We start from the raw sequence: 21,884 nt of genomic DNA on the forward strand, positions 1-21,884 counted from the left end.
CTTATAATCCTCCTGGCTAGCTCGCCACCGAATGACTTGATGTAACACTAATAGAAAGAGTAGTGAGTCCGAGGAATAGTATGACACCAATATCTAAGCTCTAAGTTCAGTTGGAGGATTAATAAGCAAAACACAAGTGTTAAATTTTAGACAATAACTGGGTGCATTTATTCACCATAGAAAAATAGAAACACTTCTCTCAATAAGGTCTAATTCACCTCTATGTTATGCTTTGACAAAATGATAAAACCAAATACAGTAGACCAAGTTCAAGTGAAATTAAATGTACCTCTGTTTACCTCAGAGCTCTGTAAGATATCACAAATAAGAAAGAAAACACAATGATTCAATTGGCCAATGTAAATTACTGTACCCGGGTACTGAAAATAATAAACTTAAATGAAATCACCTCCACTGTAAAGTGGGATCTTCCTCACAAAAGGAAATTAGTCCTTCAGTTCAGTTGCAGTCTTTTCAAGTTCAGTTTAGTCAAGTCAAAAGTTTCAATGTCTCCTTTTCGGTTAGTTCAGTCTCAGTTCAGTTATGTGGGGGCCCCCTTTTTATGTTGTTTTGTCAAGTTTCTTATCTGGAATCCAGTTGAAGCTATCCTGTTGTTTCTCGATCCACGGAGTGGCTCCACTTGCAGCTGTAGTAGCGGCCTGGCTGCCGCTCACCCGCTGAACCCACCGCGAGTCGCCGTTGTCTCCTCTCAGAAGTCAACCACAAAAAAAACCAACCTGCATAGTGCACAGTTTAACCTTAGTTAAAGTCCATATTGATTCTTTAAACTATGCAGCATTAGTAAAACCTAACAGCTCGTTTTTCTCTGATATCTTTTTCATCTTTACTTTTTTTCACACAGTCACAACAGAATACATATATATGCCTTCAAGAAAATAAAACTTAAAAGGCTATTTTTCTGTTAGCAGTATTTCTTTCACATCTTGAAATCAACAGCGATATGCATTTTCCAAACACATCACGTTTCTCCGATTGGTTTTTTCATCATTCACGGTCATTGAAATTAGCTCAGGCTAACACAGTTAAAGCTAACACTGAAAACACAACACACTCACCGGAGAATAGTCATCAAAACACACTAGTTAGTTATCCTCCTTAATCTTCTGGCAACACAACGTCGTCCCGAACAACTTTAACCTTTTCTCGGACAGCAAAAACATAAAACTTAACGGATATATCAACATTCACTCCACGCTGCTCACGAAAAGCTGCATTCACACTTGCATTCATCTTGTTTTTGTTCACTTCCTCCTTCTTCCTCATTTCTACCGCTGATTTCTGGACCCACTGGTGAGCGTAATACGCCACCTTGTGGACATTTATATGCTACTACATGCAAAAATCACAACACTTAAAACCATATACACTATGTTAAATTTATGGGGGCTACATTACCATCATGCAAAGGCAAAATGAAATAACAGCAGCTCTGGTACAGCAACAGCATATGATGTCACTGCCACCAAGAGATATTCCCACATTTGAAGGGGACCCTCTCCACTACAGGGCATTCATCAAAGCCTTTGAGCAAGGAGTTGAGGAAAAGGCAGGAAAAGCGGATTGTTTGTACTATCTGGAACAGTTCACAAGAGGACAGCCACGTGAATTGGTGCGCAGCTGTCAACATATGGCTCCAGAGCGTGGCTACGCAGTGGCAAAGGAACTTCTCCAGAAACATTTTGGAAATCAGTACAAAATCGCAAGTGCTTATATGGAAAAGGCTTTGGGCTGGCAAACAATCAAATCTGAGGACGTGAAATCATTGCAAGCCTATGCCTTATTTCTACGTGGATGCTGCAATGTAATGGAAGAGCTTCAGTACATGCAGGAACTGGATATGCCAGTAAATATAAGAGCCATTGTATCCAAACTGCCATTCAAAATGAGGGAACAATGGAGGACTAAAGCTCATGACATAATGGAGACAACCAACCACCCAGCTTGCTTCATTAATATGGTCATGTTTATTGAGCGTCGTGTCAGGATTCTGTCTGACCCTTTGTTTGGGGAGATACAGGAGTCATCTGGTGTTGCTGGGATAAAGACTGTCACTGGGTTTAAAGCACAACCTAGAAACAAAATGAAAGGAAACGTTGTGGCCACCACGGTAACATCTATGGAAGTGCCTGAGAAAATTAAAGAGCCTACCTCTGGTCCAGAAAAAGCTGAATGCCTTTGTTGTGCTCGTGGCCACTCTTTGGAGGACTGCAAACAGTTCAAGGGAAAGAAGCACAAGGAAAAGATTGAGATTCTGAGGAGAAAGGGGGTTTGTTTTGCATGTTTATGTGTGGGACACATGAGCCGTGAGTGTGAAAGCCGCTTGACATGTAAAATATGTAGTCAAACCCATCCCACTGTGCTTCATATTAAAAGGCAACGAGCCCAGGAACAGTTTGAAACATCTCACCAGGCAACTTCACTTAAAACATGTGGACATACAGGGGCCGGTAAGGACCGGTGCGTGTTATCCATCCTGCCTGTGAAGGTCAAAAGTGCAAAGGGAAACCACATAATAAAAACCTATGCCTTTTTGGACCCAGGAAGTTCGGCTACATTCTGCTCAGAACATCTAATGCGGAAGCTGAACGTCACAGGGAGAAAAACCAACTTCCTGTTGAGCACGATGGGGCAGAAAACAGTGGTTCCAGCATACTCTTTAACTGGTTTGGAGGTATCTAATCTGGACAGCAATGACTTTCATATTCTCCCAGAGGTTCTCACACAAGAAAAAATGCCAGTTAATGTTAATAACATGGTAACATCTGAAGAACTGGCAAGGTGGCCATATTTGTCCAAGGTGAACATCCCAAACATAAAAGCAAATGTCGACCTGTTAATTGGAACCAACGCTCCCAAGATATTGGAACCTTGGGAGGTCATTAACAGTAGCGGGAATGGCCCATATGCTATAAAGACAGTGCTTGGGTGGGTTGTTAACGGACCACTGAATGGAAACAGTGGGGCTTCAGAGGTGGAGCTGCCCTTGGCAATGGTGAACAGGATCTCTGTATGTAAGCTTGAAGAAATGCTGGTCAAGCAGTACAGTCATGAGTTTAATGAGAAGACCACAAAGGAGAAGGAAATGTCCAGAGAAGACCATAGGTTTCTGGAAATTATGGAGCACTCAGCAGTACTTAAGGAGGGAAGGTATTGTCTGAAGCTTCCATATAAGAACAAAGAGGTCTGTCTACCTAATAACTTTGCAGTGGCTAAGCAAAGGATACAGGGTTTGAGGAGAAAATTCCTGAACAACAAGCACTTGCATGAGGAATATGCTGGTTACATGAACACGCTCATCAGTAAAAACTATGCAGAGCAAGTGCCGCAGCAACAGTTGCATGGTGAAAGGGGTAAGGTGTGGTACATCCCTCACCATGGTGTTCACCATCCGAAGAAAGGATCTCTCCGTGTAGTGTTTGATTGTGGAGCCACATTTCAAGGAGCATCTTTGAACAGTGAATTGTTACCAGGTCCCAACCTCACCAGCTCATTGCTTGGAGTTCTTCTTCGTTTCAGGAATGAAGTGGTGGCATTCATGGGCGACATTCAAGCCATGTTTCACCAAGTGAAAGTTGCTGAGGAGGACAGAGATTTTCTTCGCTTTCTTTGGTGGCCAGATGGTGACATCACTCAGGACCTCAGGGAGTATCGGATGACTGTACACCTGTTTGGCGCCGTGTCATCTCCTAGCTGTGCGAGTTATGCGCTGAGGAAAACTGCGGATGACAACCGGCCTGAGTTTGTGGATGAGGTGGTGCAGTCTGTGAAGCAGAATTTCTACGTTGACGACTGTTTAAAGAGCTCAGCCACTGAAGAAGAAGCAATCCAAATGATAAAAGACTTAACTGCTCTGTGTCAGAAGGGAAGCTTCATCTTGGAGAAATGGATAAGCAACAGTCGTGTTGTGTTGCAAGCCATCGCCGAGGAGCAAAGGACCAAGGACCTGAAGGAGTTAGATTTGGACCGAGACAACCTGCCAGTGGAAAGGGCTTTGGGTCTACTGTGGTGTGTGGAGACTGACTCTTTCAGGTTTAAGATGGAGATGAAACAACAGGCTCTCACCAGACGTGGTATGCTGTCAGTCACCAGCTCGGTGTATGATCCGTTGGGTTTTCTGGCCCCAGTCACCTTGCCTGCCAAAATGATGCAACAGGAGCTCTGTAGGAGAGGCTGTGGATGGGATGATGATCTGCCCAAGGACATCTTACCTCGTTGGAAAAGGTGGTTGGAGGACCTGGGCCAGCTGTCTGCTTTCAAAGTGGGAAGGTGCATCAAGTCGGTGGGGTTTGGAAGGATCAAGCATGCCCAGTTACATCACTTTGCCGATGCCAGTGAAGGTGGATACGGGACTGTAACATACATCCGTATGTTAAATCAGGAAAATAACATCCAGGTCACCTTCCTGCTCGGCAAAGCCAGGGTGACACCCCTGAAGGCTGTGACTATTCCCCGACTGGAGTTGACAGCAGCGGTCCTCGCAGTCAGAGTGGATTCATTGTTAAAGGCAGAGCTGGACGTCCAGGTGGAGGATTCAGTCTTTTGGACTGACAGTACGTCAGTTTTGAAGTACCTTAACAATGAGGACAGGCGCTTTCACACGTTCGTGGCCAACAGAATCTCGACCATCAGAGAAACATCTGAACCCTCACAATGGAGACATGTAGGTACCAAAGATAATCCAGCTGACGATGCTTCAAGGGGAATGAAGGTCGCTGAGTTTCTGAACAAAAACAGGTGGCTGGAAGGTCCTGCATTTCTTTGGAGACCTGAGGAGGACTGGCCTAGAACTGTGTTGGACGTCTCAGTGGACTCTGATGACCAGGAGGTCAGAAAGGAGGTAATGGTGAATAACATCAGTATGTGTGACATCTGCAGTCCTACGGACCAGCTCATTTCCTTCTTTTCTGACTGGAAGAGGCTTAAGACAGCTGTTGCCTGGATCCTGAGGTTGAAGGTCATGTTGTTGGCACAGAGTCGCAGGAAGAAACAGTTGGAGGCTTCTGTGGCTAACTGGCAGGAGAAAGGAGGTCGTGGCAGCTCAAGGAGGACTGAAAGGAAAAGAGTCACATCAACATACCTGAGTGGCACTCTGATGATGGATGATTTGCTGGGAGCAGAGGGTGCCATAATTCGTTATTGTCAGCGACAGAGGTTTGGTGAAGAAATGTCTGCTTTGTCATCTGGGAAAGCGTCAGTGAGTCGACAGAGTCCCATATACCGGCTGGACCCAGTTTTGGAGAATGGATTTTTGAGAGTTGGAGGAAGACTGAGCAGAGGAGCAATGCCCGAGGAAGCCAAGCATCCACTCATTCTCTCCAAGGAGCAGCACGTTTCCACACTCATCCTCAGACATGTACACCAGAATCTCGGCCATGGTGGGCGGACTCACACACTGTCCAAGGTGAGGAGGAGATTTTGGATTACAAACGCCAATGCAGCCGTCAGGAAAGTAATTGGTGATTGCAGCTTTTGTAGGCGATATAATGGAAGAGCACTGGAACAAAAAATGGCTGACCTGCCAAGGATGAGAATCCTTCCTGATTTTCCACCATTTACCAACACAGGGGTGGATTATTTTGGTCCAGTTGAGGTGAGGAGAGGAAGATCAACCTGTAAGCGATATGGCGTTATATTTACCTGTATGGCGAGCAGGGCTGTCCATCTGGAGGTGGCTGTTTCACTCGACACCGATGCATGCATCAATGCTCTGCGGCGTTTTATCAGCAGAAGAGGGCAGGTGACGAGTCTAACATCAGACAATGGCACTAACTTCACTGGAGCAGACAGAGAGCTGAAGGAGGCGCTTGCTGCTGTGAATCAGGACAGGATTCAAGGAGCGCTGGCACAGGTTGGCATTCAGTGGAGCTTTAATCCGCCAGCAGGCTCACACCATGGTGGTGTGTGGGAACGGATGATCCGCCTTGTGAGAAGAGTGCTCAGTTCTGTTCTGCATCAGCAGAAGTTGGATGATGATGGACTCCATACAGTGTTCTGTGAAGCGGAGGCCATTTTAAACGATCGTCCTATCACCAAGCTCTCAGAGGATGCTAACGACCTGGAACCTCTCACGCCTAACCATCTTCTTCTCTTAAAGGGAAAACCAGCTTTGCCACCTGGAGCATTTGAACCCCATGATCTGTATGTGAGAAGGCGCTGGAGGCAAGTGCAGTATCTCTCAGACCTTTTCTGGAAGAGATGGATACGGGAGTATTTGCCGTTGCTCCAAGAGAGGCAGAAGTGGAACGAAAAGAAGAGGAGTTTGAAAGCTGGAGATATTGTGGTGATCATGGATTCTTCAGCTCCACGTGGTTCATGGCCGCTTGGCAGGGTTTTGGAGGTTTTCCCTGATAAGCAAGGGCTTGTGCGTTCTGTGAGGTTGCAGACAAGGGCCAGCATTATTGAAAGGCCAGTGACAAAACTTTGTTTGGTACATGGAATATAGATTTATCGGTACTGTACTTTAATGTAACTGTATCAACACATTATTTGCTCCTGTCTTGTTGTATTTAAATTGTTATGTCGGTCTGCCATTAACAATTAGGGGCCGGTGTATAGGAGCTGAATGTGTTTGGTTGTGTTTTAAGGTTTCTGGTGTAATTCACTCAGTGTGTGTGTGGGGTCGCTGTGCTGTCACCTGGGGAGCTCAGGTGCATATAGGTGGCATTGTTCACTTCCTTTGTCAGGTTTTGACCCGGAAGGGCAAATGGTTTTTGACCGCTGTGGCGCGGAGGCGCTTCATGCCGCTGTTTTGTTTGTTTGCTTATTTTCTTTGTTTATGGACAATGCACAGCAATAAACCCACTGTGTTTGCAACTCGAGGAACAGCGTGGACATTCATTCAATGCGGTGAGAACGGAGGCCGAGGTGAGGCGTGTCAACCAGGTTATTCCGGAGTTAGAAACCTCAGTAGCTCTAGTATCAGACTGAGCTCCTTTAATACATCTGATACAGGATATAAATCCTTTACATCAGACTCAAATAAATAACAACATACAAAAATTAAACACAAATATACCAACTACATACATAATCACTAAAATACATATAACAGAATAATCCCCAAAAATCTCAATAAAACTACAAAACAAAAACAAGAAAGAGAAAGAGAATTGTATTGTTCTGTATATAATTATATATATATACCGTATATATATATAAAGCAATTAAAAAAATGTTTTTTTCATTGAAAGAGATTACTGTTTCATTTATACTTTGTTGGATTGGTTTTTTGTTTCTTCAGTGTTTTTTAAACAGCCAGAAATGATCTCATCTGGTCTGGCTGTTTAAATAGATTTTAAAAATGCAAATATACAGTAGCTACATCAGTCAAATACATTGGGAACATTTCCCCATGTGTTTCAAATTTAAACTTCAAATCTCATTAAATTTGCTAATTGTTGGGAAAAAGTTCTTTAATTGTGAAATAATCAAAACTTTATATATTCTACATTATAAATGTTGTTTATTTGACCAGATAACATTTAATTTAAATCCCATTTTGTTCCTGAATCCACCAAACTGCTGGGATCAGAATAATCCTGATGTTCTGGATCAACGTTTTCCTGATCCGACTAAAAAGCTCTGAACGACACAAACTGATGAAGGTTTGATCCATTTTCAAGATTTGATCTGATCAATGATCCAAAATCCGATCAGTTTTTAACCCTTTGTAACAACTGGGTCCAGGACCAGAAAGTGACTTCTCCCACGTTCTCTGAGGAACCTGAACTCACCACAAACGACTCAGACTTGGTTCACTTCAACTTTATTGAGTTTTTTTTTTTTTCTTTTTTTTCCTTTTTTCTTGTTTGACCAGGGTTCAGACACTTCACAGTTTATGAGTCGGACCAGAACCAGAACCAGGAACCAGGTCCAAGAGTCCTGATCCAGATCCACATCCCAACACAAAACCACGACAGCATCAACAACAACAAACAACAAACATTTCAACACATGAAACAAAACAAAACAAAACAAAATAGACAAAATAAAGGTCAGTATCAAAAAAAAAAAAAAACTACGACACCATCGTTACCCAGCAGCCCAGAGGAAGACGTCGGGACCAGGACCGGGACCAGGCACTTAGCAGCTACAGAACCAGGACCAGAACCAGGACCAGAACCAGGACCAGAACCAGAACCAGAACCAGAACCAGGACCAGGACCAGAACCAGGACCAGAACCAGAACCAGAACCAGAACCAGAACCAGAACCAGGACCAGGACCAGGTCTTCCCCTCAGGAGCTGGAGGAGCAGTAACAGTCAGACGGGTCCAGAACCAGAACCAGCAGCAGGTCCACTGGTTCATTTACACACAGTTCAGTCAGTCGGGACCAGGACCAGGACCGGGACCAGGACCAGGACCGGGACCAGAACCAGAACCATGTGAAGTTCTGGTCCTGATGATCAGCGGAGACTTTGTGGACCTTTCACAGAGCGGTTGGTCCTGGTTCAGGACTCAGAAAACCACTTTAAACTGGACCAGATCCCAGACGGGTTCATCTGATCTGGATCGAACTGATGGAACTGGACTCTGGTGAACCCGGGTCTCAGGTCTCAGGACCCAGTTCTGCCCCCCCCTCCCCCCCAATCAGACTCTGGTTCTGGATCTCTCTTACACACACACACACACACACACACACACTGGTTCAGTCTCACTTCCTGTGATTTTCAAATTAAAAGTTTCACCGATTAAAATTATTATTATTAGGATTAATTTTCCAAATAGAAAAAAAACAACAAAACTGGTCCGGTCCAGGATAACAGAGTCCAAACTGATCAATGAACTGATGAATTATTGATGACACACACACACACACACACACACACACCCCCCCCCCCCGACCCCCCAGCAAAGAGAATCCAGACCCAGACCACCAGCACCTGAAGAGCTGAACCCTGGTTCAACTTGGACCAAAAACTACAAAAACCTCTAAACCTCCAACCGAGAGAGAGAGAGAGAGAGAGAGAGTAAGGGGGTGAGTGAGTGAATGAGTGGTTGTCATGGAAACGACATGATTGACAGGCTGGCCCCTCCCCCGCCGCATCGCGCCGCCGCCGCAACTCGCTCAAAGGCAACAAGGAAATGAGAGAAAAGAAGAATAAGAAGATGATGATGAAGGCAGCAGCAGCGGCGGCGGTGGCGATGGCGGCGAAGGGGGAGAGGTGAAGGTGTGTTAGTGTTGGCGGTCCGGTTCCATCCGGTTCCATCCGGTTCCATCCGGTCGGGTCCGGTCACTTGAGGTCCAGCACCATGCTGGCCGGGTTCTCCAGGTATTCCCGCCACAGGTTGGAGAAGCGGCACATGGTGGCGCCGTCGATGATGCGGTGATCCGCCGACCAGCTGACCGCCATGATGTGAGCCGGGACCACCTGACCGCCGGCGCCGAACCGGGGCAGCACCTGAGAGCACACACACACACACACACACACACACACAGTGTCAGAAATTAGTCGGTTGCCACGAAATGCGATGCTAATTTCTGTTAGCCCGTCTATGAGGTTTTACATTATACGTTAGCATTAAGCTAGCGGACTTTATACTTGTGAGAATGGCTGTGTGTTTTGAACGTTGTTGGTTTGATTGAACATCTTTGATGCTTAAATACATATATTACCGCTTAATATATTGCTTTACTCTTTATTTTATGCCATTTTTACTGTAGGGCAGGCTAATCTTCAATTCAAAGTGACAAATAAAACCATGAAGCAAAAAGATTTTGCCTTTTGTTTGAGAACTGACATTGATGTACAATAATTCAGTTAACAGTTGTAAATGTACCTTATAGGGTTTATTTTTTAATATTTTACCATTCAAAAGCAAGCTCAGTGCTGTCTGTCCCATAGAAGAACATGATAGCGGCAGCCTGCTGTAGCCCCTCTGTTATATCAATCGCTCTGCTTGTGGTGCAATACATACAACAGTCTCCAGCTGCAATGAAGCACACGCTGGAGTCGAGCAATGGGGGCGTGGTTTTTGTGATTCCTGATTGGACGGAGGTAAATTCATGCAAAACCGCTGATGCGCGTTGCCTTCAGGGACAGTTTTTCATCAACAGTCTCTGTATTTCCCTCTAAAACAACTCTGTGTGGTAACGTTGTGTTATTATCTCATAGCGTGGTGAATGTGCAGCTCACAACTTGTCCGCCAGAGCGTTGTGGAGTTGTTGGATTGTGTATTTGATGAGTTTGATGAGGGAAACCAAGAAATCCCATAATGAGCCTCCGTAGCGTAGCTCTGAGCAGCTCGCAGCTCTGCTCTGGATTATGGCAATGGGCCAATTTGACAAAATGTTGAACTATCCCTTTAAACTCTAATTACCTTTCTTTCTTTTTTTATTATATACCCTGCACACACACACAGGAAGGGGGCGGGGCTTGGCTTATCTAAGTACTTTGACCTCTGTGGTGTGTTCATGGGCCGTGGGAAAGTCTGGAACTCACCTGCATTTTCCCCAGCGCTCCGATGGCGACCTCAGGAGGGAGGATGACTGGTTTGGCGTACGTCCCTCCGATCTACAACACACACACAGAGGAAACAGGTTGTGGTTAGAGCGGGTCTAGAGTCCGTCTCCGTCCTCAGAGCGGCGGCGTCTGGACTCACTGATCCGATGTTGGACAGGGTGAACGTTCCCCCCGTCAGCTCCGACGTTCCCAGCTGCCCCACGGCGCCGAGCGTCTGCAGCCGGTTCAGCTCCTGGGCGATGTCGAACACGCTGAGCAGCTGCACGTTCTTCACGTTGGGCACCAGCAGACCCTGACTCGTGTCCATCGCCAGCCCGATGTTGTGAGACGCCTGAGGGCAAAGAGACACACCAAGGTGATTAGATATAAATGATGTCAAGTAATAATCCAATTACGTATGGCTAATTTGCATACATACAACACCTGATCTAAACATTGGGTAGAGCAGGTGAAAATGTCTTGTTCAATCTTGTTAACATAACAGTTAAAAAACTTAAAGCAGAAGTGAGTGATCCGGTCGTTTTCGCTAATGCTGCGTTCCAGGCAGGCTTTTGAAATCGTAAATTACAGCTTCAAGTCACAACTTACGACTTTGTAGCGTTCCAGGCAACCCACTCGTGTTTTTCCGACCTGTTTTACCGGTGAAAGTCACTATAACGGCCACTCGTAACTTCCGACCGGTGAACTCGTACCAGATCGAACTGGTACAACTTCACGGTCGGAAAAATACGAGTTTCCTTGAACGCACCATAACAGTCCTCGTCGCTACGTCACCACATTCACGGCGTTCCTTGGCTGCACACACAGCCCTGCATGCCGTTCTCTCTCCTCATTGGATAAAAACTGTAGGATACGATAAATGTTTTCTCCTGGGCTCAGAGCAGAGCAGAGGGACTGACAGACCCGTGTTTCAGACCAAACACTCTATAGAAGTGATTGCTGTCGGAAGATATAACTATTTAAGACTTATATTAACACAAATATATCACTCACTTCTGCTTTAAAGCAGATAACAGCGGCACGGCCGTTTCGGCTAATGCTGTGTTCAAGGCAGGCTTTTGAAACCGTAAGTTACAGCTTCAAGTCACAACTACGACTTGGTAGCGTTCCAGGTAACCCGTAGCTCGTGTTTTTACCGTCCTGTTGTCTGTGAAAGTTCCCTATAACGGCCACTCGTAACTTCCGACCCGTGAACTCGTACCAGATCGAACTGGTATGACTTCACAGGAAGGAAAAACACAAAGTACGAGTTTCCTTGAACGCACCATGAGTTAGCAGCCCCCGCCCTTGTCAGGCATCAATTGGTCCTCGTGCTACGTCACCACATTCACGCGCATCCCTTGGCTGCACACACAGCCCTTCATGCCGTTCTCTCCCCTCATTGGATAACACTTGTATCCCACAAGGAAAATTTTCTCCTCGGGTTACAGCAGAGCAGAGTGACGGAGAGACTCGTGTTTAGGCTGAAATACTTCATGTAAGTGATTGCTGACAGAAAATAGGACTATTTAGGACTTATATTAACAAAAACATTCCACTGATATCTGCTTTAAGGAATGGAACCAATTTAGGCCCATGAGCATTAATAGAGACTTTTACAGTCTATGATAGAGACGGAGCATGTTATACCTGCTCTACTAAGGATGTGGCTGTCTTGAAAAATTGCAGTCATCTTGAAATTTAAAGTGGTCAACTTGTCTGTTGACCAATGGAGTCAACTCATTCCAATTTTCATGCCGGTACCACCACAGCAACTTCATATATACATGTGCCGTCAAAATGGTGGAATTTATGCAAATGTATGCAAATTTGCTCATGTTAACAAAGAATTTCTAAAAACTTGTAATACATTTTTTGTTTGTCTTAATGTAAGTAATCAACTCAGTAATTTTCATGGAGATATCTAAAGGTTAAAAACTTTACCCTATTCCCGTGAAATTTTTTTTTTAATATGCATATAAATGGGATGTTTGGGTGTTTTTCGAAACTTTCCCCTAATGGGATTCTTCGGGGTTTTTTTTCCCTCACTCAGGACATGTTGAGGATTCAAAATCAGTTGAGTTTGCTTCTGTTGCAATTTGTTTAACGTTGACCCCTTTTTTGGCCTAAAATTACTGGACTATAACCGGGTCAGACTGGTCCAGACCCAGTGATCTGATCGGATAAAACCTTGAAAACGGGTTGTTGCAAAAACTAAAACCAGATCCTGAGATCAGATTAGATCACGTGATCCAGTCTCTGTTTTAATCTGGATCAAACCCTCAGTTTGTGTTGATCAGAACTGTTTAGTCGGATCAGGAAACTTTGACCCGTCTTTGTGTGTGTGTGTGTGTGTGTGTGCACCAGCGCGCACGTGAGAGACGGGCCGCCACAGACTCGTTAATTAATAGGAAACACTGCTGGTTGGTAAGTTTCATTTTTACCGTGCACCACTGGCATGCATGCTCGCTTCTCTCTCTCTCTCTGTGTGTTGTGTGTGAACACAGCGAAAGAGTGCTATGCGGAGATGAATTAACGGAACGATATTGCGTTCAATCAATTTGTGTCTTGGTCTTGATTCTGTGGCGCTGCGCCACACATTGTCTACATATGGGAAACAATAGGTGTGTGTTTGAGTAACATGAACGTTTGTGTTTCATTCTATAAACTACTGATAACAATTTCTCCCAAAAATTACAACTGGTCAAAATAACAAAAAAAGATGCAGTGTTTTCAGACCTCAAATAATGCAAAGAAGTTGACCCTAACCCTTGATTTTTAAACAGACCACTAATGTTTTAATTTAGGAAGAGTTCAGATTAATATTGATGGAAATTTCAATTTTAATCCTGCAGCAGTGATTGTTTATTGATTTACTGATTATTTACTGATACATATATTATAGTTCTAAGATTTTCTATTAAAATAAAGCCAATAATGACATTTTTTGTGTTCTCTTTTTATTTGGAAAAGTACCAAAAAGTATCGAAAAGTATTGAAAAACATTTTGGTACCGATACCGGTACCAACATGTTGGTATCGTGACAACACTAGTTGTCAGATGAGGTCTGGCTGTTTAAACGACATTGAAGAAACAACAAACAGCAGAGAAAACAACACAAACATCCTATTTTCAAATAAATCCACTCTGAGTGTCTCCATGCTGCTGTTCTACCTGTTGTTTACACATTTAAAACACTCATTATCTGGATTTGGTCATCTAGAGAAGCTTGTATCTGCTCTGAACAACTGGGGTAAAGGTAAAGGTGGATTACGTGATCCTGGATGGCAAAACAACGGATTGAAACAACTGGGTCTTAAAGAAAAAGTTTGAATCTACAATGTAGAAAGTGTCCAGTCTGGACCGGGTCGTACCTTGTAGGTGATGTTCTGACAGCTCTGGTCCAATGAGGAGTTCAGGATGGGGAAGTGCAGGAGTCCCAGAGAGGCAGCCTGAGCCAATGAGAGCACAGCATCAACGTCAGCGCCAAACATCACGTGACCAATCAGCATCAAGGTCGCCCCCGCCAAGCCCCGCCCCCTCGCCCCACCTCTCAGCCCCGTACCTTGATGAAGAAGGGCATGAAGCTGAGTTTGACCCCCCGGCCCTCGGCGAGGGGCCGGAGCTCCGCCCGCAGCGCCACCAGGCGGCTCAGGTCGACCTCGTCACAGTAGCCGAAGTGAGGGATCATCAGAGCGGCCGTCATCGTCTTCACCATCGCTTTGTGGAAACCTGATCAATAACAATCTGGTGTTAAAGGGATATTCAACTACCAATTCAGTTGGGACAGATTTTCAAACCAAGAACTTTATCTGGGCCAGACGTTTTTCAGCGGCCTGTGGTTTTAAACTAATACAAATTAATGTAGATTGAAAAACAAGTAGCTAATGTTTATTCATCGTTTTCATTTTAAAATTGGTCACTTTTGACACCGGCCCATCAAACAGTGCAGAAAAACAAAGAAAAAAGCTTCAACTGAACAGAAACTGAGGTAGTGGCGATAAGAGAGGAGAGTGTGTTGTGTGTGTTGGTGTGTTTGGCAGAGCCTTGATCTAATGGTGCGTTCCAGGCAACCCGTAACTCGTGTTTTTCCGACCTGTTCCTATGGTTACCCGTTGGAACGTACAGTCAAACTCGTAACTTCCCACCTGTGAACTCGTACTAGATCGATGTACTCCCAGTTCCCAGTTGTAACTCGTAACTGGTGACTTACGGGTTCAAAAGCCTGCCTGGAACGCATCATAAATGTGTGGTAGACAGTGCTCAGAGCAGAACTGGTCTCTGATTGGCTCTGGCCTGAGGCTCAGAGGTTACCACGGCAACTTGAGGTGGTTGCCAATGACGATAGAGGCCCCCCAGGCTGAGGCAGACAGAAACGTGGAGAAAAGAGGGTGATTTTCTGCCTCTGCGCTGGTCTCACATTTGGGCTTATTCTGAGAAAACGGTAGCTACTATCAGAAGAAGAAGCAGACCGTGGTCGTCGTAAAGACTTCCTGAACACTTTGATATGACTTTGGTGTTTCTACAGTAAATATTTTGGAAACACTTGTGAGTTATAAACAGGGGTCCCTTCTGCTTCTCTCAGAAAATCTTTGTATTAGAGTCAATGGGCGGCAGGAAGAGACCTGGCCGCAATGAGAGGCTCACAGTTTAAATTCTGTAAGTCTCTCTGCTTTGATGAACACATTGTTAGAGAGAGGACAAGTTTGTCTACAACTGTGGAAAAGATTATGTGTGTAGAGTGTAAATTGTGCCCGTGAGCAGCGTGGAAAGAGAAAAATTCAGACAATTTCTGGCAACTTCTCCCACTCTGACACGAACATTCCGCCCAATACACACCCATTATAATCTCAACACTTCTCCAAATACGGTCATGGTCATTAAACAGTGACTGATCAAAAACTATAATACCTATCGAAACGTGGATTAACACACCAATAGACGAGACTTGTGTCTTGCAGAAGCCAGAGGACAGTGCCTCGATGTGTTTGCCCCGTGGCCCTAACTAAAAGTTCCCAGTTTTAGCAACAACTTGCTTCCCGTATGAATTTAAATCAGTAAAATTGTGGTCACCTAGATGCACCTCAAAGGTCATAAAGAAGGAAAACAGTATTCACAGTCTACTGAAGGCTAAAGGTTCAGGTTTTTCTGCAATTCTTATACCACCATCTGGGTCTGGGTTAAACCTACGCCCTTTAAAGCCCCAGTATGTAACTTATTTGGCCTTTTATTAGTAAAAATCAAATCTGTCTTTCATAAATCCGTATTTCACTGAAGGTGAATCACACCCGCATACAAATGAAAGCTTTCTGGTACCTTAGAATGAGTTGTTACAAGTCGTTACAAATACATAAGTGGTCGACGCACCGAACCGAGGCGGCCATGTTGCAGCGCCATTTTTTACGTTGAGTGACAGCGTGAGCGTAGGTAACCACGGAAACGGCCTGTTAAAACTGTCACCACTGTGTAGTGTGAGGAAGGACGGAGGCACTGGTGTTGCATTCAGGTGCAGTCAGGCAGACGGCCGTCGGCAATCCAACCGGATGTCATTTTACTCCACCAGAGAAAGACGGTAAAACAATACCACATCACCATGACAACATATTGTCAGGCCTGTATTGTTCTGCCTCGTGCTGGCGGACCACTTGTTTACATAGACGCTTGTTTATCCTGTTACATGCAGCGTCTGTTGTCTGTCTGACGTCTGCCCCATTTCACCTGAATGCAACATCAAGAATACGTTCAGATATGCAACCGCACCGCTAGATGGGGGGAATTCCTACGTACTATACCTTTAAATCACCAGAACTAACAAAGTGATCGATTGATCAGCTCATCAATAATCTCAGAGTCTCTAAAGTCTGCACTGACGTCACAGTTTCCCGTTGCTGACTGCTGAGATGATCTCTGACCTTTGAGGGGCTCGGTCACGTCCTTCCCGGTGAACACGGGTCTGGGGATGGCGGGCGGGGGCTTGATGGCGGCCGGAGCGCCGGCGGGCCGGGCGGCGGCGGCGGCGGCGGCAGCGGGAATCGCACCCGGACCCGGAGTGTGGATCTCCTGGAACGGAGTGGGAGGTAAGATGGCGCCGGTCTGCCGGGCCAGGAAGTTCAGGATGTCCTCCTTCAGGATCCGTCCGTTCCGTCCCGTCCCCACCACCTCGCTGAGCTTGATCTGAGCACACGCCGGTAAAAACACAGTTAACCCTTTAGCTGCCGAGGCTGGAAATGGACATCTGGACATGTTTTTTTTTTGTCTGAATGCTTTTTCTAGGAGAACTTCAACCTGAATTTGTAACATCGGATAATAAATGATCATAAGTGTTAGGTGTCTCTTCCTCTGTGTTTCTAACCCTCCTCTCCTCCATGTGCATTTGTTTTCAACGAAGTCGGTGAGAAATCAGTGGACAGTGGTTCTCAAACTTTTTCAAATCAAGGACCCATAATCAAGCACAAATTAGACGATGGACCCCCATTGGACAAAATTTTGAAGCAAACATGAGAAATACATAAATATTTGTTCTGAGACTGAAGAATGTTACTTTTTTAGTTGATGTACATTCTAATTAGGGCCAATGGTGTGAATTTTTGGAAATATTGTAGAGAAATTTCTGGAAAAAAAGTGGTACAATTTCTCCCAAAACATTTAAACATTTCTAGGAATGTATATATAGTCATAGCAGTGTTTCCCCCAGAAAATTTGTTAGTTAAGGTGGTGTCTGACCTGTCGACGGGGGGGGGGGGGACGAGCAGATCGATCGTCGGGGGGGAACGCACCGCGCCGTATTAAGTTTCGCTTTCAACACGCGCTGCTGTTATGCATGCGCGCTTCTCTGTGGTGTGTATGTGTGTGAGACAGTGTTGGCCAAGCTACTTGGAAAATGTAGTGAGCTAAGCTACAAGTTACTCTGCATGAAATGAAGCTTCACTACACTGAAGCTACCCACCAGAGAAATGTAGCAAGCTACGCTACAATAAAATGACAAAAGTAGCTTAGCTACATCAAAGCTATTTTTTTTAGAAGTTAAATAAAGTTTTTCATTTATATCGGCCCATTGTGAGTGCTGAAAGATCTATGCAAGTACATTCCAAAAAAACCCAAGTGTCTTTTCAAACAGTGGTTCCTAACCTTTCTTGGTCAGATTTTTTTTTAATTCATCAATTAGGCTACTAGACATTTCAGGCGACCTCATTTGAATTTCAAGCGACCCCACGTGGGGTCCCGACCCCAAGGTTGGGAAACACTGTTTTAAAAGACGTCGGCCACGGACGGAGTGGGCGACATGCTGGGACAAGGAGCTTTCGTTTTAACTGCTGCAGTCGTCTCTCCCTCTCGTACTCAGCGTGCTGTTCAGGGTGTTTGGTTTGATTCATTAAAAGGCGCGTTCCTACAGGAACGGTCCCGTCACTCAGCCTCTCAGTGGCCGTGTCTCCGCTGCAGAGAGGACGCACCGGCTCTTGGAGCGACGTGCAACGGTGCGCGCGGTCGCTGTGCAGCGATAAAGTTGTCCAGCTACGGCTCTGATTCACGAACTTAACGTCGCTACTGCCCAACACTGGTGTGAGAGGATGCGGCCATCGTCCGACGCTTTATGACAATAAACTGAGTCTCTCTTTGGTTTGTGGACAAAACAAGACATTTGAGGACGTCAGCTGGTGGTTTGGGAAACACTGATTGATGTTTTTCAACATTTTTTAATATTTTATTGACCAAACAACTAATCGGTTAATCGTTTAAATAATCAACAGATTAATCGATAATGAAAATAATCGTTAGTTGCAGCCTTACCAAAAAGAGTTAGTAACTGAATTTACTACATAATAACAGTAACTATTGAGTTAGTTTTATTCCATAAAATGCTCAAATATGTTAGACTAGTTGATGGACCGAAAAAAAAAATGTATAACGTAAACTTTAACAGGTGTTTTACTATTTTCTGATGGGACTTCTTGAGTCAAGTAACGGCACATTTTATTGTCAGTAACGGTAACAGCATTGTAACGGGGAAACAGTAACTTTTTTGATAACTGTTACTGAAAAAAGTAGCGCCGTTATTTATTAATCCCTGGTCATAATTGGTCAAGCCCACATTCTGCTCAGAAACATAATGAAAAGAGCCACAAGGCCAAGAAACAGTCTTAAATGGACTGTCCCAAGGAGGTGATAGTCATAAAGTTAAAAAGTTACGTTTTTGTCTGGTCTCAGTAGCTAGGCTACTGATTGGCTTTTCTCTCTGAATCAAATTGTTTTTTTGCATTGTGCTATTTACAAGCTGTGATGTGCTATGTTCATAATTCCCCACGCTGAAGAAAGCCAAGGGCTGAAACGCGTCCGTCAGGCACTGCTGTGCGTTTAATAAATGATTCAAGATTATTTTGTGAGTGCTGCCATTTCAGTTTTTTCTATGTTCATAATGCTTCATCCAGGCAAGATAATAATACTAATAGTGGTAAATGACTGAAAGGTGGGGATGACAAAATAAAGAGGTAAATAAGCCTTGTCCTTTTATCAAAGTTAATGATTTTGCACTTTTTCATGCATACGCTGACTTTTTTGCTTAAAAAAATCCCTATACGGGGCGGTGTTTAGCTCACTGGGTGGAGCTGCCGCCCCATGTTGAGGCTCAGTCCTCGGTGCAGGCGGCCCCGGTTCGAGTCCCGCGTTGGACGGCCCTTTCCTGCGTGTCATTCCCCCACTCTCTGCCTCCCCATTTCCTGTCTCTCTCTCGACTGCACTATCAATTAAAGGCAATAAAAGCCCCAAAAATATAGGCCTACTTAAAAAAAAAAAGAAGACTGGACCAGGACAATAATCTGATACCTTCCACTCCTCCTGCTCGATGCGGAGCACCAGCCGTCCGTCCTCGGTCTGCAGCTTCTGTCTGAGTCGAGCCAGAAGGGCCCGGTCCTCCCAGACCCCCAGGCTGAGTCTGGAGCGCCGCTCGGTGCCGCTCCTCCTCCTCTGCTGCTCCTCCTCGTCCTGCTCCTCCCTCCTCCTCTTGATCCGGGTCTCCCACAGAGCTCTGACCGAGCTGATGGAGCCGCACACCACCACGCCCCCCACCATGGTCACCACGACGACGACGACGTCACAGCGCCGCGCGGGGAGACAGGCGAGATGACCTCTGACCTCTGAGCTGCAGCCTCGCTCTCCTCCTGATCATCCTGTAGGAACAAATACAAAACATTTCATTTCTATTTTACTAAATAAATTGTGAAGAAAACTGTTTTTTTTTTATTATTCATTTAATTGAAGCCTATATTGAGGCCACATTTTGTAATAATGTAATTAATTTCACCTCATGATGTAATATTTTGTAAAATCTGCAACAGTTTGTAACATTTTGTAACCTTTTTTTTGTAAAATTCTTGAACGCAATATGTAATAAACTTTGCCGCATATTGTAATAAATTGTTACATTTTGCACAAAATTATTACATTTTCTATATGAAAAAGTGCAACACTTATGTTGTATTTTGTAATAATGCAATATGTAACAACTTATAACAAAATGCGGCAAAGTTTATTACACATTTATTGCATTATAATGCAACTTTATTACATAATGTGGCACTACAAGGCCTAATCTATTATTTGTATTATTTAAATTAATGTGTTTGTTTTTTTAAGCATCTTAAATTACTCTTTGTCTATTTATATATTTATCTTTTTTTTTTAAGTTATTAGGGAGAGATGCACATAAATTTCGTTGTGCTTCGTTGCTCGATGACAATAAAGGAAAATTTAAATTTACAATATAAGAGAAAATCATCGTTCTGGTGAAACGACGTCAGTGATTTATTTGATTTTTTTTCCCATTTATCTTCACGTTGTCAGTTACACATAGAATTTTAAAAAAACTACTGTAGTACATTTAGTTTACAGTGTAGTATCTTAAAAGTATTGTTAGTTGTATTTTCATTAGTGCTGTAACAACATCTCTGTCCCGTCTGTCCGTCCTGGGTGAGGGATCCCTCCTCTGTTGCTCACCCTGAGGTTTCTCCAGTTGTTTCCCTGTTAAAAGGGTTTTCCATGGAGTTTTTCCTCAGTGGATGTGAGGGTCTAAGAGCAGAGGATGTTGTTACGATGTCATGTAAAGACCTTTGAGACAAACTGGTGGTAAAAACGGGCTATACAAATAAAATTGCCTTGCCTTGTATTATTACAGTGCAGTGATATAACAATGCACAGTGTTATTGTTGTGTAGTATCACAGTAATGGACTGTTGTGTTACAGTGTTGTGGTACTGTAATCTAACAGTGTTGTAGAACTACAGTATAATTACAGTAGTATTATCATAGCACCACTGTGTTATTGTAGTACTTTAGTATTACAGTGTTGTATTATCAGAGTACAGCTGTACAGTGTTGTAGTAGTATCACACAGTACCACAGTGTTAGTGTTGTAGTCGGTGAACACTGGTGTCATGTTGTAGTTAGTGTTGTATTACCATAGCTCTGTAGTATTGCAGTACTGTGGTACTACAGTATAACAGTGAAGTAATATTACAGTGTAGCAGTATTGCATTGTAGTATTATTGTAGTAGTACTGCAGTATTACACAGTCTCAGTGTAGCAGCTCTCACCTTGTCTCAGCGCAGCGGCAACAGTCGTCGTCCATGCTGCTGAGAAATTTGACCTCAGATCAGATCAGCTGCTGGTTAATTTTAGTCAGAGTCTCCAGGTCACGTGACCGACAGATACCCCCACCTCTTACCCTCTTACCCCCCCTCTTACCCTCTTACCCCCCTCCACTCAGAGTCACATGACTGGGCCGGTCCTGGGTCCAGGGAGGGAGAGGAGTCGGGGTCTCTCAGCCAATCAGAGCGAAGGACCTCCCACCTCCTCTCTGACCTCTGGAGTTTCTGACCGTGTGTGTCCTCCTGCACGTTGGGACGTTGTCATGGTGACGGCAGCATCTGGTCCACACACAGCAGCCCTACAGAAGAAGGATGGGATGTAGGAGCTCAGTGCATCATGGGAGTTTGGTGAAAGAAGCTAAAATGAGTCGTAGCAACAAGTAATAAATATTTGACACATGAAGTAAAGACATTGGCCTTTGGTCAGCCCTAGATATTATGGTATTAAACTACATCTTTTTATTTAACTAGGCTAGTTAAATCACAGTAGCATACTGATGTGTTGAACTTACAGGCTTGTTACTAAGTATGTATTAATTATCATGATAAATAAAACTCAACCTCACACAGCTCCATGTTGTCTCTGTGTGGTGTTCAGGGACAGTCAGGACAGTCTGAGGACAGAGTTTATATTAATGCACCGTGACACAGTGGCAGGTCTCTGTACGTCTTCACCACAGATCACAGATCAGCTGTTCAGCTGGAGGAGGAAAACTCAGCTGTTCTCGGTTCCACCGCGACGTGCGCCTGGCGTTTGTTTTTTCTCTCCATTTATCAAGCT

The 21,884-nt window shown here is 44.4% G+C and overlaps 2 protein-coding genes and 1 long non-coding RNA gene across 3 annotated transcripts in view; 1 reads left to right on the forward strand and 2 right to left on the reverse strand.

Annotated features, from left to right (window-relative positions):
- LOC146978456 (uncharacterized) overlaps window positions 1-21,884 on the forward strand; it is a 141,043-nt gene that overhangs the window by 88,065 nt on the left and 31,094 nt on the right. The gene's annotated exons all lie outside the window — the stretch shown is intronic.
- On the reverse strand, window positions 9,245-16,936 carry LOC146978461 (lipoamide acyltransferase component of branched-chain alpha-keto acid dehydrogenase complex, mitochondrial-like). Its single transcript, XM_085790375.1, has 6 exons — window positions 16,377-16,936; window positions 14,030-14,196; window positions 13,839-13,916; window positions 10,624-10,815; window positions 10,464-10,535; window positions 9,245-9,422 (listed from the first exon to the last, which is right to left on the reverse strand). The coding sequence occupies exons 1-6, from the start codon at window positions 16,780-16,782 to the stop codon at window positions 9,255-9,257; spliced, it is 1,083 nt and encodes a 360-aa protein (XP_085646501.1). The 5' UTR covers window positions 16,783-16,936; the 3' UTR covers window positions 9,245-9,254.
- LOC146978462 (uncharacterized) lies at window positions 18,489-21,141 on the reverse strand. Its single transcript, XR_015036968.1, has 3 exons — window positions 21,050-21,141; window positions 20,455-20,526; window positions 18,489-19,628 (listed from the first exon to the last, which is right to left on the reverse strand). It is a non-coding gene; the product is annotated as an uncharacterized LOC146978462 (long non-coding RNA).

This window comes from Trachurus japonicus, chromosome 11 (assembly GCF_045865225.1).
Source record: "Trachurus japonicus isolate A0001 chromosome 11, Traja_1.0".
Classification (NCBI taxonomy): Eukaryota; Metazoa; Chordata; class Actinopteri; order Carangiformes; family Carangidae; genus Trachurus; species Trachurus japonicus.